General features: G+C 45.8%; 2 protein-coding genes across 3 annotated transcripts in view; both read left to right on the top strand.

The window, feature by feature from the left end:
- Nucleotides 1–13,260, top strand: part of LOC118234598 (transcription intermediary factor 1-beta-like) — a 37,086-nt gene extending 23,826 nt beyond the window's left edge. Inside the window, exons 5-18 of one of the 2 annotated variants that reach the window (XM_035431247.1) lie at nucleotides 615–732; nucleotides 2,911–3,027; nucleotides 3,214–3,328; nucleotides 3,770–3,916; nucleotides 6,462–6,573; nucleotides 6,711–8,083; nucleotides 8,176–8,215; nucleotides 8,677–8,707; nucleotides 9,342–9,480; nucleotides 9,910–10,070; nucleotides 10,671–10,773; nucleotides 11,416–11,484; nucleotides 11,827–11,967; nucleotides 12,886–13,260. In XM_035431247.1, the coding sequence (XP_035287138.1) occupies nucleotides 615–732; nucleotides 2,911–3,027; nucleotides 3,214–3,328; nucleotides 3,770–3,916; nucleotides 6,462–6,573; nucleotides 6,711–8,083; nucleotides 8,176–8,215; nucleotides 8,677–8,707; nucleotides 9,342–9,480; nucleotides 9,910–10,070; nucleotides 10,671–10,773; nucleotides 11,416–11,484; nucleotides 11,827–11,967; nucleotides 12,886–13,152 (2,933 nt within the window). In that variant the 3' untranslated portion in view covers nucleotides 13,153–13,260. The remainder of the gene's footprint in view (nucleotides 1–614; nucleotides 733–2,910; nucleotides 3,028–3,213; nucleotides 3,329–3,769; nucleotides 3,917–6,461; nucleotides 6,574–6,710; nucleotides 8,084–8,175; nucleotides 8,216–8,676; nucleotides 8,708–9,341; nucleotides 9,481–9,909; nucleotides 10,071–10,670; nucleotides 10,774–11,415; nucleotides 11,485–11,826; nucleotides 11,968–12,885) is intronic. The other variant, XM_035431246.1, reaches the window with a different exon arrangement.
- A 1,882-nt stretch (nucleotides 13,261–15,142) lies between these two features.
- On the top strand, nucleotides 15,143–17,425 carry zgc:64022 (uncharacterized protein LOC393336 homolog). The gene is made up of 4 exons (XM_035428444.1): nucleotides 15,143–15,358; nucleotides 15,592–15,645; nucleotides 15,755–15,831; nucleotides 16,404–17,425. Exons 1-4 carry the CDS (start codon nucleotides 15,244–15,246, stop codon nucleotides 16,818–16,820), a joined length of 663 nt encoding a protein of 220 aa, XP_035284335.1. The 5' UTR covers nucleotides 15,143–15,243; the 3' UTR covers nucleotides 16,821–17,425.
- Nucleotides 17,426–18,799: the final 1,374 nt, after the last annotated feature.

Raw genomic sequence — 18,799 nt, 5'->3', positions numbered from 1 at the left:
CTATACAAATCAAGGTTCAAAAATGAGAATAAAAGTTAGAAACATGTAGGCTTATAAAAAGGTATAAAACAGACAGTGTAAATGAGCATTAACACATAAATATTGATCAAACTGAACACACAAACACTAATAAAGATACATTGGCAAGTGTGTTAAAACACTGAGGATGGTAAAGGGAGTTTGGTGTAGGAAAGGCTATAGAAGTGTGTTTTCAGTCATGTTTTAGAAATAATGACTGTTCAGAGGAAAAAGCTGGCTAAAAAAAAAACTGTGAAAAAACATTTTTTAAGTACATTAGGGCTTCCTGGCAAATTCTATTTTCAGGAAGTCCTATATGGCTCAAATCGCTAAGCATTTGGAATTATATGAATATTACTGTCATGTGTTCGCTAACATCATACCCTGTATCAGGGATACTCAAATCTGGCCCTTGAGGCTAGGAGAACTACTGCTTTTCTATTCTTCCCCATAGTTAATTGAAGGATTAATACCTCTGATTGGCAGAGATTTAACTTTCGTGGTGTCCGAGGTTTAAATCTGGCAGGCGGTTTTTGACGCTGCAGGCTGTGTGTCGACGTGTGTGAATTTTACCAATTGGAACCGTTTCTTTTCAGAATCTGCCCCAACGGTGCACTGCTCCACCCACGACGGGGACGCCGCGAGCCTCCTCTGTCGGTCCTGCGATGAGCTCATCTGCCGCACCTGCGGGCAGACCTCGCACAGCGGTCACAGGTGTGGTACCGCACGCTGGGGTGTAGCACAAAATTCTGGGCCCTGTACATAAGCAGCCTCTGTGGGCCCCCTTCCTCTCTTGATCCATGTCTCTCACGCATCATTCCAGGCTTTTCGAGGCCCCCCCCCCCCCCCTTCGGGCCCCTGGGTAGTCAGTCCCACTTCCCCCCCCCACTATGACGCCCCTGACCGCAGGCCCACGTCTCGAGGCATTTTTGAAATGTGTGATATCGACGCTAGAATGTCCATCACAATGTATGTTAAGTGGCTGAAGTTAAGCACCAAAAACTGACTGTGATATATGAATATGAATGTGTTAGTAAGTAATCCAGCTCAGCTATTTAAAAAAACATGAAAGTTTAATTCTGCTTCTGAGAAAAGAGGTGACATTTGTTCACAGATAATTGGGAAGGCCAGCCAGTTGTAATCTCCAGCTTCAGTCAAAATATTTTCCATGTTACAAAACCAGATCGCAGTTTCCAAAACCACTTTCCACTTGAAGCTGGAAAGGTTTCATTAAAAATGTAGATTTCAACTATCACGCCTCAACGACCATTATCTATAATGACATTCATATTTTCAATCAGTGATTTCAATGAAATGTCACAGATTGCATTAAAATCAAAGGAACATCCTCTGGTCTTTGTGTGGCCTTCTCGTGGCCTGGCTGATCTCTTCAAGTAATAAAGTAATAAAACCTTCCAAGGGGAGACTTCAGGACTGTTTTTATACTTTTGAGGGGAGGGGAGGAAAACAGACCCTCATTGTGATTTAATTGCCCCGAGGACTTAATTGCTTCCTTTGTTAATTGTTTGGGAGGGTGGGGGTGGGGGTGGGGGTGGGGGTGGGGGTGTGGGGGGGGGGGGGTTTGAGGGAAAGGAAACTTTGAATGAATATTATTTGTTTTTCTCTCGATGGTTATGCAGAGCATTGAGCACAGCATTTGCCAGATAAAATTATATTGTCAGTTTCTCAAGGGTGATAGATATCTGGCACCTTTGAGACACCAATTTCGAAATTTCCACTTCTGTGACAAAATTGCAAAATGTGCTTTTAAAAATGTAGTAAAATAGTAAATGCAGCTTCCCTCATCATACTTATGGCCTCATTACCTTATTTTCAGGATTCTACGTTTTATAAATACTTTTTTACACACACTGCGTTTACGTGCACAGTTGAAATCGATCTACGTTAATAGCTCGATTTGGCCAAAGATGAGATTTATTTGGATTATTGTCGTTGTCCCAATATACATGACTCGGAAAGAATCGATTTATTGACCGGAGGTGTGTCTGACGAAGGCTTCTTATAAATCCCGCTTCCTCCAATTGTGTCGCAACTTTTTTGAATAGTTTGTCATTCCGCGTTTTTCTTCAATCCATGTATTTTAGGATATTTCACTCCTTTATTTGCGATAGCATGAAGTTGGTCTCCTCGTCCGTCCAAAAATATGTTTTTTTTCACCATGATACTAGTGAGGGCACAACGGAGCTTTATGTCGCCAGCAGTGTATGCGCGTGAGCTCGACAATGCATTTCTCACAGAAAAGGTTGTTTGTCGCCTTTTTTTAGTTCATTACAGTGGTGATAGAAGTGACAATAATTAAGTGGTACTGTGCTGATAGCCTTTATTGATCGCCGTACAAGGTTAATGTGAAGTAGGGTACAATCGGACAGCACTAACCCATAAAAATTTGAATGGTAGGCTACTTGCTCAATCGAACGGTAAATGTGAAAAACATTCGATTATAGTCAGCGGCACCAAAATTTTCGGTCACACCCTCAATAAACGGCAAAAGTCCCAGTAGAAGATTGAATTAAATCTTTTAAAGTTAAATATTTTCTGAAACGTTATCGATTCCGCTTGGCCCCAGTAGTTGCTATGTAAATTACGAAACTTCCGCAGAATGGAAGCGTATACAAGCCGTAGTAAATCGACTCCCAACAGCATTATCGAGGTATGTTAGTCCGACCTTGAAAAATTTGAATTAGTACGATTTCAGTCGGACTACAATGTTTACATGATTTTTAAAAGTCCAGTTTTAGCCGGACTAAAACAATAAATCAGCTTTTTCAAGCATCATGTTAACCCACTGACTGTAAGTCTACGTGTTGTGACTGCCCGTCTGCAACAGCAGTAGAGTGTAGTTTGATCGTCTTCCTCTCTTTCTTTTCCAAGCCTTGTGGTTCTCAAGAAAGCTGTAATTAATGAGAGGACAAGCATCAAGCCTCTGGCGGATCACGTAAGAGTGCAGAGGAAAAAAGTGAGAGAGGGCCTGTCAGACCTGGACAGGAGGTCAGTGAAGTGTGTGTGCGCGTGGGTGCGTTTGCGCATCTGTGTCTGCGTGTGAGTGTGTTTGCGCGTGCATGCGTGTGTGTGTGCGTGTGTGGTTTGTATGTGTGTGTGCGTGTGTGTTTGTGTGTGTCTTTGCATGTTTTCGTGCATCAAGTTGTCAATTCTCTGTGACCTTTGACCCACAAGGCTGCTGGATCTGAATGACTCGCAGACCAAACTGAACGGGGAACTGCGGGCCGCGGTCCTTAGGATTCGGGATGCACTGTGGACCCGAGCCGTGGCCCTGACTGGGGAGATGAAGGTACTGCACCCCAAGGAGATCTAATATTGGCAAAAAGAGGGAAAAAAAATACTGCCACCCATATGCCTTTGAACTGGAAACCTTCGTTTGAAATTATTATTTATTTACTTTCTATTACTTTCTCAGGCTTCAGGGCTTATTGGTTTCATATCTCAGCTGTCTCTTGCGGTCAGTTTGTGGGACAGGCCACAAGGGGGCAGAGTTTGGATAGTACACCCCCGCCGACAGCAAACACCCCCCCTCTCATCTCCCCCTTTCCGACGAGGTCGTCAGTTAACATGCGTGGACTTAAGGCCTTAGAGAAGCCATCTGGGGCTTGTAGAACACCCAAGCGAGGGTCTTTTTTTGAGTGATACCACAATCAAAGCTCGTTCAGGAAAAATAGTAATTCTATTTTATTTTAATAGTTTTTTGTTATAATGGATGCTATTAACTGGTTAGGAGGTGTGCGATTCAGAGAGGAAGAGTGTTCTGGAGAGACAGGAAGTGCTGAAGAAACTCGAGGAGAGGCAGACCTACCTCCTGTCCTTCACAGAGAGAGCCCTGGACACAGAAGGCTACTCGGCACTGCTGTCCTGCAGACGAAAGGTACACCCCCGAAACCTCGCCCCTGCCCCCCCCCCCCCCAGTCCAAAGATCTCTCTGTGCCCCTGTTAGGCTGCATTCAGACCAGATCTGGCAATGCGGCACCTTCCCGCAGGGTTGTGCGGAGGTGTGGGCGTGTCACTACATGGCCCATTTGTGTGACGTCACGTTGGCTTAAAAGATCTGTAGAATTCCTTTTGATTATCATCACTGTAGTATCGTTACTGCCACAAAAGACGCACGTGCGCGCACACACAAACAAAGCAAGTGCTCTCCTTTGTAGGATGGTACACACGAGCTGTTAATACATACTTTGTTATTTCTTTTTCTCACTATAATATTTAATGATAGAAGGAGACTGTATTTGTATTGCTGGTTTAATTTCGCCGGCTTGCGTGATTGGCCACCGCAGCGTGACGTCGGGGTTGCGTTATGGCAAAAGTTGATTCTGGTCCTACTTCTTCACTCGCCCCGTTGGAAAAGCAGGGATGCCTTTGCCATGTGCATGGATTCACAGAGGCTAGAGCAGACCATAAACATCCATTTGTACCAACACGTGATGTCAATGTAGGCTTTAGCTAAAAATATTTTTAATACAACATTTTATGAAGATCAGTGTAATTATTCAATATGTTTTATACACCCTTATATGGTATCTAACGTGTGCAATCTCCACTTAAACCCCTTTTTAAAGGCTTAAAAATGTGAGTAATATTATGAAAACCTTTTTTTCTTAGACTCTAATCAAGTTGTTTGTAAGAAATGTTTTCTTTCTTACATGGTTGTTGAAAAACTTAAGTTTAGGGCTGTATCTGTATTCAGAAAAAGAAAAGGCATAAAACATTCTCCTCGCGGGAAATTTGAATTGATGTTTACCATAGGGCCCGCGCTTCACACGGACACCCCACCTGTTCCGACACATCCCCACTATGTGTCACGGGCGCGTCTGTGCCTTCTGCATGCATCTCCCGGCGTACAAAACGTCGTCGACTATTGATTGATGGGGCTCTTCGAAACTTTGTGTGGGGGGCATTGCTCTAAAGCTACAGTGGCTCCTCCCTAACTCTGTCCATGCTTACCGGCTCGCTGTGGCCATTTTGATCCTCGCTACTCAGCTGTGAACATCTACCTAGAGACCCTCCGCTTATGTTTTGTCGCAGGAAATCAGCTAAGTAACTAACGCGTGCTTTTTTCTACTTTAGCTTTCTTAAAAACCTCTCTTATACCGCTTTAACACTCCCCGATTCGGCTTGTTAAGACTATGCATACATGCCTGGGCTTGTTTTCTTTAAACTAACGTCCAAAGCACTGCTTTAAAACTTAATTACTTACATATTCTCACATATTGCCTGTTATACTGGTAAAGGATAAAACATTTTTTTTCAAGTTTCAAGTTGCACAAGCACTTTGCCCCACAAGGAGTGTAGTTACACCAAGCATTCTGAACATTTAAATTTATTTTATTTTTATTTATTTTATTTAAAATATAGAAAAACATTTTTTTTTTTTAATCCTCACCATCTGGCAGCCACAACCCCACCCTTTCCCCATCCCCTTATCCCTCACCAACCAAACCATATCAGAGGTCAAAAGGTCAAACTGATCAATCAAATCATGACAAAATGTACATCATAGAAAACCGGACCATATCAGAGGGTGAAATATTAAGGGGACGGGGCATCAATCAATTTTTCAGTCTTTTTTTTTGTGTGGAAAATTACAAAGATTGCATATTTCGAGTGTATATCTTTATGTTTAGCGCCTTATCGTGGTTTCCGGGCTGCCCAACACAGAGTCCGGACGTGTTGCCAAATATGTAACTTCCCATTTTTAACTAGTTCCCTCAGAGAAAGATTTATTGTTGTCTCTTATCTTTTAAGACCTGTAAGTTTCTCTGCTTGTCTGGGAGGTACTGTATAAAGCTTGCTGAATAAACTGTGTATTCCTCAGAGAACTGCAGACTCTGTATCTCTCTCCATGATATCATGTATTAAAGGGTAACCTTGATTGAAGTCTCTGTGTAGGAGTTATTCCTCGACGATTGGCGGCGGTCCGTTTGTGACAGTCACCATTTTTCACCTTGCAAATCTTTACCGGAACTATAATTGGATTATGAGTACTGCGTCTACCTTTGACCCAAGCAGCACGATGTGTGGACAGGAGCCTAGCTGGAAGATCGCCGCAAGGTCACAGCAATAGTCGCCAGTCGCTGGAGGGGAAAGCGACTTTTTAAAAAGCAGCTCATGCATAGCTTCGTTTTGGTGTGTTTTCAGACTCGGTGAACATCGTGTTAAACCTTTGATGAGAAGGTTGTTTTGGAATTCTATTTATTATTTATTTATTTATTTATTTATTTATTTATTTATTTAATTAATTAATTCCTAATCAAGGTTCTAGAACTCCACTGAACAATCACCAGTAGCAGTGACTATTATGTCTTACAATGTTCTGTTAAACATGCGATCAGAATGTTCTTATTATTTTACACCTTAAAGGGTTGAGTCTGCAGATTTTCCAGGTTGCACTAGCTCTGTCACTGCGTCCTCAGATTCGGCGGCAGTTGCAAGACGTTGCGTCCCGTGACATCTCCCCAAATCCCCCCATGGTGGCTGCGACGTTCTGCTGTGACGGCATGGTCTACAGTAAAATCCAAACTTTCGGTACGCCAACACAAACCAGTCACTCATCTGTGTTTAAAGAGGATGGTGGACTTCATGGTTTTAATCAGGAATGGCTTTGTCTATTTTAACTGACTGCTCCTCTGACATAATTCCCTTGTCTGTTTTTCCCCTCCCAGGTGAAGTTGTGGTTAAAACTGTTCCCTTTGCTTGCACAGGGAAACTTCCTCAACCCCCTCATAAAATCCAGAACCCTAAGAGCCAAGGTGTGCTCCCTGCTCAACCTTTGTCCACTCCCTCTCCTAAGCTTTCTGCTGACAGCTCTTCCTGTCGGATGCCTCCCACTATCTCTCAGGTCCCTCCCATTTTCTCTCAGATCCTTCCTACTTCCTCTCAAATACTTCCTGCTTACTCTCGTATTCCGCCCACATTCTTTCATATTCTTCCCACTTCCTCTCATGTTCTTCCCACTTCCTCTCCTGTCCCTCCAACTTCCTGTCATATTCCTCCAGCATTCTTTAATATCCCTCCCACTTCCTCTCAAATCCCTCCCACTTCCTGTCATATTCCTCCCACATTCTTTCATGTCCCTCCCATGTCCTCTCAAACACCTCCCACTTCCTCTCAAATCCCTCCCACTTCCTCTCTTATTCCTCTCACATTCCTTCATGTCCCTCCCACCTCCTCTCAAATCCCTCCCACTTCCTCTCAAATCCCTCCCACTTCCTCTCTTATTCCTCTCACATTCCTTCATGTCCCTCCCACTTCCTCTCAGACCCCTTCCACCTTCTCTCAAATCCCTCCCACTTCCTCTCAGACCCCTCCCACTTTCTCTCAAATCTCACCCACATTCTTTCATGTCCCTCCCACTTCCTCTCATATTCCTCCCACATTATTTCATGTCCCTCCCACTTCCTCTCAAATCCCTCCCACTTCCTCTCAGACACCTCCCACTTCATCTCTTATTCCTCCCACATTATTTCATGTCCCTCCCACTTCCTCTCAAATCCCTCCCACTTCCTCTCAGACATCTCCCACTTCCTCTCATATTCCTCCCACATTCGTTCATGTCCCTCCCACTTCCTCTCAGACACCTCCCACCTTGTGCAGTGAGGCCCAGATTTGTCCTCCAGCTCTATGTTCAAACCCTCACGTCCAGTCTACCCTGTCCTCGACCCTGTCACAGCCGCATTCTGTTTCTCCATTATCCCCTCACATCAGATCTCTCATTCTCTTTGTTAACGAGAGTCCCCGTCCACCCTGTCGGCCCAAATATATTGGACCGCCCCATCGAAATAAACCGTGCCTCCCAAGTGCCCCTCCTCTACCCACGGCCTCCACCATACCCTCATCCCAGTCCGAACCGTGTTCCACACACTTTCACCCGAACCCTCCTGCGGCAAATGCCAGTGCTCCGGTCAGCTCTCCAGGTTTGGGTGGGTTGAACCCACGGGCGCTGGTGAGATTTTTTGACTCGGTTGGGTCAAAATTGCAAAGCGCCCACCCGATTGGGTGCAAGGACGAGAGTGACCTGTTGGGGCGTCCCATGGAGGTAAGTGTGCCATGGCAACATTTCGTTTGGCCCATCGGTCAGGCCCTCGGCTTCCCTGGCAGTAACCTAGCTCTTTATTGACTGTCCTACAGGAAAACGACAGCCAGATGACGGGGGACGCAGACATTGGGAGTAAGTGAAAGAAAATGAAAATAAAAAATACCAAAAATGGAAATAAAAAATAACTAAGCAATTTGTGAAGTTAAAAAACAAAAATCTTACAGAAGAGGCTTTGACATGGTATAGAATGCTGTTAAAACTTTTAGTCCGCTATAGCCTGGCTGCTTCCTAGTCCGCTATAAAACTTTCGCTTTTCAGTCAAATGTAGCCCGGGTTTTCACCGGAACACCTAGATGGCGTTTCACCGAATTTTCACCACAGAAATGTTCACCGGGAGTGAACGGCGCGCTCTTTGTGATGAATGACGCAGCGATTAACCTTAACTTGGGGCTCCTCGTTCCTGAGAGAGAGAGTGCAGGCAGGCATCACCAAGGTCACAACACAACAAAAGCCACACTGTATTCTTCCAGACTGCCTTCAACTGACTCTTCATTCTCTCATTTTCTCTCTCCCCCTCTCCCTCTCACTCCCAGGTGTTCAAGAACCAAGGAAGGAAGACCAAAGGTACTAAATAGAGGGGTGTTGTACTACGTGAAACAGAAATAAATAATATTTTTAAAAACAATAAAATCACAACAAATACAGTCAATACAATGGGTAATAAAAATTGAAATGGTAAATGTATTGCTGTGCATAAGATACAGTATGATAGACTGTCTTTGCTTGATGGAGAGTTCATGTACTTGTGTGTACCAGTGCATGAGTGTGTGCCAGCACATGCATGTGTGTTTGAGACTGTGTGTGTATGCATGCATGCGTGTGTGTGTGCGTGTAAGCAAGTGCGTACGTGTTTTAGAATGTGTATGAGTACCTGTGTGCGAGCATATGCCCGTGTTTGAGAGTGAGTATGTACGTGCATAGTTTGTGTGTGTGTGTGTGTGAGAGAGAGAGAGCCAGCCAACTTGGTAACCTTGTGATCCTGTTGTAGGTGCTCCGTAACCCTGTGGTTCTTTCATAGGTGCTTGGCAACCCTGTGGTTCTTTCATAGGTGCTGGGCAACCCTGTGATTCTTTCATAGGTACTCAGTAACCTTGTGATTCTGTCGTAGGTCCTTGGTAACCCTGTGATCCTGTTGTAGGCGCTCAGTAACCCTGTGATCCTGTCGTAGGCGCTTGGTAACCCTGTGATCCTTTCATAGGCCCTTGGTTCCCAGAGTCTCTTTGGTGCGGCTGCCCATCTCCTTCCCCCCGCCGGGTTGCCCCCTGCCCCAGTTCCGCCTCATCCCTCAGGCCAACAAACAGGAAGTTCACCTGGAGCAGATGCCCGAGGAGGACCAGGTGGGAGCTTCCCTTCACTGTGCTCAACTCTGCTGTGACCTCGCCTGCAGTGTGTCTGAAACAAGAGACTCCTGGTGTTTGTGCACATTGTTTGTCATTGTGCATGTGCGAATGTGAGTGTGAGTGTCTTTAAAGCCTGGTTGCTTATCCTGGTCTCTAGAAGTCCATGCACCTGAAACTGTCCGGTAGAATCCAGCAAGTTCCGCTGGGCCCCTGTTTCCCACAGTGGTATTTGGCGAGGCCATTTGTGCACACAAACAAATTCCTGTTGCTCGGCCTGTCCAGGGTGAAATATAACAGAGGTGGTTGACAGAAAGTGCAGGGGCATGTGGTTCAGGGGCATGTCTGTGTTCAGAGCTTTAACCCCCCATTCATCCATTCACCCATTCATCCATTCATTACCACATTTCCCCTGTTCCGACTCCCAAGTCGGCTGTTGGGGCCGCCGTCCCGCTGTCGCACCCCCCCAGGCCCCCCCAGGCCAGGAAGGTGAGGTGCGCCGTCTGCCGTGAAGCTGGGGAGCTGAGCCAGTGCGCGGACTGTGGGAGTAGCTTCCACGCAGACTGCCACCTCACACCCGTCACCGACAGGTGAGCAATGCACGCACACACACTCACACTCACGCACACACTCTCACGCACACACAGGCCAACACAGGACGTCTACACGCACTTGTATAGACACGTGCGCACTCTCACACACAAACAAACACACACACGCGCACAGGTGCACACACACCGGCTCACACCCACTCACATGCACACACAGACATACACTTGCATACACAGGCGCACACACTTGCATACACGCATGTACGAACGCATGCATGCACGCACGCACACACACACACACACATTCACACACACACACACACACATACACATTCACACACATGCACCCGTCAGAGCTGTTCGGTAAACGGAGGCTAGGGGTGGGCGGAGCCATTGCGCGTCATGTGACTCGTTAAGATTGCAAGTGCGCAAAAGATGGCTTATTTTAAAACCCCCCTCGCAGGGTTTCTTTTAGTGTTACCAAACTGATTTGTACCCTGGCTTTGCATTTGTAACATGATTTGAACTGTTCACCTAGCTGTTGACTAAGACTGGGACCTGCATGTGGTTCGTAGGATGGGTGGGGGAGGTCCTTACGGTGTTTGTGTTAACCTGGACTCACGTTCTCTCTGTGGGTAGCGACAGCTGGCAGTGCATGGTGTGTGAGGACCTGTGGGAGGTCAAGGTTCACCAGAGCAGGGTGTCAGAGCAAGACTCCGCCCTCGGACTGCCCGATCAGAGCGTAAGTCTCCCTGGAGCTTGTCTGGCTACAAAGCATGAAGTAATTATCATGGGGGAAGTAAAATGACACACTGGATCTCCTGCCAGTCTCACCCCCTTTTCATATCAAAGGAAATGGCCTTCTTTTCTACCTTCAAATGAATAGATGTAGTTTGAGCAAATTTATTTATGATACATTTAGGTTGGTGAGATCGGCAGGAGATGTAGTGTCCAGGAGTCTTTTTTGTCTTGTGGTTCTCCAGGCATCCGAGCAATGTGAACAGGGGACGGAAACATTCTTACTTTAACCCTTTGAAGAGTAGATTCTTTGGGATGTTTTTCCAACATAAGTCTGCATTCTTGAACTCCAATGCTTTCGATTGCCAGCAGTAATCGTTACATCAGCATTAGAATATTCTTTTCATAACATTCTAATCACATATTTGTGATCCTAGGGTTCCTAACTTCCTACAGGTTCGTTGAAAAGCCTTGCAGGTGCCTTGTAAGTGTGGGAACATTCAAATTGTAAAATGTCCCTGCAAAGTCCTTGGATTTTCCTTCAGAAATAGTGTAGGAACCCTGTGATATCAAGTATATTCTCAGAAGAATGATATCTCGTTCGCTCCCTCACACCCCTCTCACCATCTCTCTCTCTCTCTCACAGAAATGCAAACGTCTCTTTCTCACCCTGATAAGTCAGAAGCACAGCGCTCTCCTGTACCGGCAGCCAGAGGTGTGTATTTGAGTGTGGGCAGTCCAAACTGGTAAACCACTTGCAGCCACTAAGTGTGATGGTAACAGAGAGATGCGCTCTGGTTGGCTGATGGTAACTTTGACAGCAAGATGTGCTCTGGTTGACTGATGGTAACTTTGGCGGCAAGATACACTCTGCTTGGCTCATGGCAACTATGTCAGCAAGATGCGCTCTGGTTGGTTGATGGTAACTTCGGCAGCGACATGCACTCTGGTTGGCTGATGGTAACTATGGCAGCGAGGTGCGCTCTGGTTGGCTGATAGTAACTTTGGTGCTCAGGTGTGTTGGCCAATGGGATTTTGTCCCGTGTTTCTCCTTCAGCTCCTGTCTCCCTCCTCACGTTACGTGGACATCACGCTGATCCGTGATAGGCTGCTGCAGAAACTGTCGCCGGCGTACCTCCCATCAGAGTTCGTGTCCGACGTCTGGCTTCTCTTGAACAGCCTTCAGAAGAGTCCGGAAGTGAGAGACTTTTCTGTGTGGCCATTTTGCGCCTGCCTGCGTGTGTGCGTTAGGGTTGGGTATTGAGAGTCGATTCCTATCTGGAACCAGTTCCAAGAACCGGGAATTCCTTAAGAGATGTGCATATCGAACCTGCTCATCGAATCCTGAGTGAGATGCAAAGAATTTTATTCAACAGCCAGGACATCTACATGGCTGGTTACGTAAAAAGTATGCATCAACGTGCCTGTAATAGGCCCCGGTCCCACGATTAGTTAGTATTAGCAGCCAGTGGATTATCAAGATTATAAAAAATGCTGAAACGTTGTTGTATATTAGGCTGTACAAATAACAAAGCCCAAGATCCCAGATTTTAAGCTTTGTGTCTTCCTGTGCTAAAACACCGAGCCACTTAGGAAAAAATAGCGAAGGAGAAAGCCGGAATCAAGCCACATCTATTCCTCTACTAAGTTAGCCACTTTCTCCCCGGTGAGTACTTCTAACTTTCAGTAGCTGTAGCTAAGAGTGTCAGAAACAGTCATTTGCTTGTTTTTTTGTAGGATGTGATGAGCCCACCACACAACGACGTTTCATCATTTTTATAAATCTTGATAATCCACCAACTGCTTATAATAACTCTGGAGCGCAGCAGTTGTTTTTCCCCTATCGTGGGGGTTGTCTTCTTTGTGCGATGCGTTAGGCTCTATCTCTGTTTTACTTTTTTTTGTTAGCAGCGTAAATCTGCTAAAAATAACGGTGGTTTTTCATACAACACACATTGTATTCTTTTCGCACTCAAACAATATGACAAGAATCGGAATCAGGATTCGATAAGAACCGGATTCGACGAGCAGAATTGGAACGGGAATCGAAACGATAACCCGACCCTAGCGCGCACGTGCGTGTTCATTCGCTGAGCCCCCTCCCTCTGTCCCTCAGGACATCAAGCCTGTGGCGAAACTTCAGAGAACCTTCCAGAAGAGGCTGAGGAAAGCTTTCGGGAGCAGCCTGCACCCCTCGCTCCTGGAGTCGCCCCCGGGGGAGAAGGTGGAGGGGTTCGAAGGGGGCGCAGAAGCCCAGGGGGCTGAGGAGGCGAGGCAGACGATGAAGAGGAAGAGGAAGGAGGAGTCTGTTAAGGAGGAGCTGTTGGAGCCGTCTATGAAGAAACTCTGCAAGGATGAGGAGAGGGAGGGAGGGATGGAGTGATGGAGGAGGTGGAAGAGGGAGAAGAGGAAGGGCGCCATTTTATTCCAGTACATTACCATGAATGTGCCTCATTTCCTCCTTTTGTTTTTTGGGGGGGGGGGGGGGGGGGGGGCGAGTGCTAGGAGCAGTGGTGTCTCTGGCTCACTTGCTTCACTGCGAGTTGACAGATCCTCCAAAGTAGACAATACCAGTGTTTGGCCACCAGGTGGCATAAATGCACTTTTTGGAAGATAACTCAGGTATTCTATTCTTATTCTTGTACTGTGGTGGACAAGGGGACATTATTCACAGAGAAACCACTGCTCACTGCTTTTTATTTGGTTGTATGGTACTGTCTTTTCTATCACTGTTTATAATAAACAATTGTAATATTCGGTGCCCTTTTGGTGATAATCACACTTCTGTCTGCCTCAGACATGCGCTAATGTGACCACTTTTATAAGGACCGCATATACTAAGTTGATTGTAATGTCAAATAATGTAACATTTTGTCTTGAGTTTGATTTGATGTGGGCGTATGAAATTGGACTGTTACATAGTTTGCAAGCATTTTACTGACACCTGTGCCCCTTCTAAATTCTTGTAGATTTTATAATTGTCTACTTTTGAGTGTAGTAACACACGGTCGGCCTTATGCGTTTTGTGGACGGTGGCCCCTGTTATCATTGTATGACGACATGTGGCCAAGAGAGGGCGCTAGGGATACTTTCATACTTAACGACCAGATTCTCGCGTATGTATACTGTCTGTGATGCAGGCGGGATGTTCACTGTAGGCTAAATGAGCATGTCCAAAAATTGTGAAAGATTCCACGCTTGCCCCCCAACCCCGGCTTGCGTTGTTCAGATTTAATATTTATTGTTCAAATGTGTTACGATAGCCATATGCCCATTATCGCTCATGATATTAAAAGTAAATTTGATGTTCCTGGCACCTGCCATGGTTCAGAACAAAGAGCGTTTAGGGACAGAATGTGTTGCAGGTTAGGATACGTCATTTTGGAATTATTTATTTATTTTGTAATCTTGGATTTTTTTCCCACAATGGTGAATTTGTTTCTGCTGCGTGGAAACACAAAAAAAAAAACTTCCTTGCCTGGACAACCATGTCTGTGTTTGTTTGGTTTTACGTTTCGCCAGGATTGCAGAAGCGATAATCTCCACGCAGTCTCCTGTCTGTCATAAACAAGGGGGCTCGCTCACTCCTCACCTACATAGATAACGGCGGGATACAGCCGACCGTCTCGTTCCATGGGGCGTTTGTAGTTGCTGATCCAGTCTGTTCTTATAATAGTTGAAATCGATTTCTTCTGCAGTTTAATTTTCTTTCATGTAATATACTCATTTACTCAGGCTATTCTCCTTAAACCAGTAGAAAAAAACTTTTTTTGTCGAAAACAATATAGGCCCAAGTAAGCCTATAACCATTTTAGCACATTCTCTTAATGAACAGGGACGAAGAAACATGTTGATAGACCCTATACATTTAGCATTGTTTAAAATGTGAAACAGTAGGTGACGAACATGGTGGACATGAGAATAGTCTATTTTGATCCCAGGGGGCATATAGACTCAGTTCAGGGTAGGTCCTACAGGCTAGCGTATTCAAATGCGTGAATCCGTCTGTAAACGTTGGCTCCGGTATGCAGAATTCCAGATCCTGATTAGACTGGTTACCAACGTAGCCGTCAACTGAAATTGATTAGCCTACACGCTGTGGTTAGCGAGAAAGCCTGTTGCTTTCACTGAATTTGTCACCTCCGTCGCGTTAGGTAGGTAATCAAACCGGTCTAATAATCTTTCGCGTGCCCCCTCCCTCATGTTCCATGAATTCCACACGCAATTCCACATATCACAGCAGGAGGGGACCTAGCTCAAAATTCCACTTTAGCTGTCAATTTCACAAACAGACGCTCAGCCCTCTCATTGGTTCGCTCATGCCTCCATCGAACAGTGGATCCGCCCTCCTGTCTATAAATTCTCCAGCGTCAAAAATTCAGAGTAGGTTCGTAGATCGTGCTGGAACGAAGCGTTCGCTGTACACCCGCGAAGACAAGCAAAGGATCACTTGCTTGTGTATGGTAGCCTACAAATGGTTATTCAAGTCAAATCCAACTCGGGCAGCAACAGCAAGGCGATGGACGGAACCCAGCAAAAACTGGAGGCAAATGTTTTGCTACTTGGCGCAGAAAATGTCGGGAAGTCTGGTAAGCTCGTTGCGATTATTGTTAAAATATATAGCCTGTAGTTTGACATTCCACTGTTTGTTGAAAACATCGTTTTTTGACTAGAACGAATAGGCTACTAATCTACATCTGCTCATGCAGACTAATCATGGCATAAAGTTTGCATGCATACGCTAACGCTCACTGATGGCAATACATGTTATATGAAAGAAAATTCAACGACATACTTATTGTCCCCTTTCCTCTGTCAACAGCGCTCACAGTGAGATTCCTCACCAGAAGATTTATCGGCGAATACGGAAACATGGGTAAGCGAAGTGTCTCAAAGTCCAACCCGCACCTGGATCATCTTAACTGGGGCTTCTTGTGTTCGCATTTCTGTAGCCAGGAGTAAAACGTCTCCCGTTTCCCTTCCAGAATCCATATACAGCCGCAGTGACAGAATTGACGGACGGGAAATTTCTTTCAATATCTGGGATTCGTTGCACCCGCAGGTAAGAACTGTTTATTCCCCTCTCACTCAGTCGTTTAGCCACTAAATTTGCATTGAATCCTGCATTGAATACGTGTACACAAATCCTGTTATTTTATGGGGTGGCTGTTAAATAATGAGTTGTTATTCTATAAGGCAGCATTTTGAAAAACGATGAAATCCGATAAATTTACTGTAAAAAAATAAAAAATAAGTGGTTTTTTTTATTTTATTTTTTTACAGTGTAGCTTTCCTGGGATGTCGAATATGAAAAGCATAGGCTACACTCTGTCTCCATAGAGGAACCCTATCTGTTTCAAAGGTTCAATCTGGGAGTTGTCATTCTCTTCACACCTATTATACAGGCTTCTATTGGCCTAAAATAACTAAGAGGTTCCCCTATGAAGACAAGCCAAATAACCCTTTTCGAATAATTGTTTCGCCTACGTGATATCCATTCATTGTTTACACACCATGCATCATTCAGCATACATAATGTAAGCTCATAAAATGGGGATGTTCAGGCCTTGGCTTCTTTACTTTGATTTGAATTAAAGTTCGGTCAGCTAAACCCAACGTTCCCTTTCTCTTCAGAAGTCCGACGCGGATGTATGCATCAGCGAGAAGCAGCTTCAGTGGGCAGACGGGTTCATTCTGGTCTACAGCATCTGCGACCGAGCCAGTTTTAACCTGGTGCGGCGACAGGTGCAGTGTATCAGACAGGGCAAAGCCAAGGTTCCGGGCGCGACGCCGATCGTCATCGTGGGCAACAAGCGAGACCTCAAGCACCGCCGCACCGTCTCCAGCGAGGAAGCCACGCTCCTCGCCTTGTCCTCGGATTGCGGCTTCTTCGAGATCTCCGTCGCCGAGACCTACCACGGCGTGTTGCTGGTTTTCCACGAACTGCTCGACCTCATCCGAGAGGCGAGGACCACTAAGAAGGGACCAGCCGGGCTCAAGGGCATCGTACGGAGCATGTCTGCAGTTTTTGGGAGAAGACGAACCGACTAGGTTATTTTGACTGCGAGCAGGGGCGAGGTTATAAAACCGGAGATGTTAATTCACCCGGCCGTGTCGCTTAGCTGGCGACTTTAAAGCTGCGAGGTGGATGGCTGCGGCCGTGCTCACGTGCAGCACGCTGAAGGTCCTACGCCGGTGGCGCGCGACCGTTTCCAAGACGTCCGGACTTCGAAAGCGGAGTCGGAGAGCGCCGTGCACTGCTGAAACCCGCTTTGGGGTCGGACTGGCTGATTGACAGGGCAGTTATAAAAGTTGACAGTTGCATTGTTATGACTGGAATGACCGATTGTGCTTTATAGGCCAAGTATTTCCGTCCTGTAATGGCATTGGCTACCCAGTGACGTGATCAAGTCGTTTGACGTCTGCCTGGCCTGTATGTATGCAGATATTTAAAAACTGGAACGCAGGAGCCCTTGTTTCACCAAGCCCAGACCATGTAGCACAACAGATTGTGACTGACTTGGTGGTGTGGGTCAACGTCAATCTATGCACACCTATAAAAAGTAGCACTTAAAATGGCCATTGTAAAATCTCTCTGTACTTGTGTGGATATATTGTCATGCTGTGCTGTGCAATACACCCCCCCCCCCCCCCCCCCCCCCCCAAAAAAAAAAAAAAGCCAAGGACTGGTCACTGTGGCCTTACATTTTTGTATAAAACCCGCATCACTAATATTTGGCCAATATTTGGATTGGACCAAAACTAAAAGTCCTGAAACTCTGTCTTATGAGATGTAATGTACAAGCCTGAATAAAAGTCTGTGTGTTACTCTGTATGCCCGTAAACTGCTGCAGACTCCGTAATGATGTTGACTAAAGTGGGATGACTGCAATGGCTTACAATGTTCAGAGCCCACCAGATTCTCAAGATGTCACCCTTTACTTTTAAATCCAGCTTTTTGGGGGGTTGGTGGTGGGGGGTACAATTTCGACATTTTAAATCATGTACTAATTGTACCGTGTTTGTATACAGTACAGCAGATGACTTAAGTTGCCAAAATAAAACTGTTTTTTTTTTAAAAAGACTTGTGTTAGTACTTGAACACAGAGTGTGATGTGAATTGGTATTTTTCTTTTTTATTTTAACAAAATGTTTTTTGGTGTAACGAACGCATGCAGACAGCGCTGGCTAGCACTTTTGCTTCTGCAAAGCGACCCGTCTTTGCATTCAACATCCTGCACCTGCGAAGGACAAGGTGACACCCACTGTTTGAGGACAGGTTGAGTGTGTGAGTCACCTGCATTTTCGATAAGGCCATAACAGACACCGTAGGCCACAGTCTTTCTTTCTCATGTAGCCAGGTACTATGACATCGCAAATATGACCGTGCTGGGGAAACGAAAACCTAGTCAAAAATATCCAGTGAAAACACAAAGTTCACCTGTAAAAAAAAATCAAAGCATCTTGCTGAGGTGGAAGGGGTCCAGGGGTCAGAAAGTAAAAGTCCAGCTGAGTGTTTCTTCCACCCATGAACTCAGCCAGCTGATTTCACTAATCAGTTCAACCTCCGGTCTGGAGAATTGTGCCAATTAGCAAATCCAGGTGATTGGAACCAAATACTGGGGGGGGGGGGTTACTTTCTAAATCTGGGTGGGGGCTGGTCACATAGATGAAGGCTGTGTTTAAAATCTGTCTGCTCCTTTTATTAATTGATTTTATTGTGTGCAAGGTCGCAGAGTGCTATGAAACCTACTTACAAGACTCAGTTGGGGTGCCCACCCCAATTCTGAGAAACCTTTTGGATGCACCTATCGCCTGCCAGCCACCCCAACTCACCCCACCAAACCCAGCCACCCCAACTCACCCCACCAAACCCAGCCATCCCTACTCACCCCACCAAACCCAGCCACCCCAACTCACCCCACCAAACCCAGTCACCCCAACTCACCCCACCAAACCCAGCCACCCCTACTCACCCCACCAAACCCAGCCACCCCAACTCACCCCACCAAACCCAGTCACCTCAACTC

Source organism: Anguilla anguilla, chromosome 8, assembly GCF_013347855.1.
Source record: "Anguilla anguilla isolate fAngAng1 chromosome 8, fAngAng1.pri, whole genome shotgun sequence".
NCBI lineage: Eukaryota > Metazoa > Chordata > Actinopteri > Anguilliformes > Anguillidae > Anguilla > Anguilla anguilla.
This window is presented reverse-complemented; position numbering and strand designations above follow the sequence as displayed.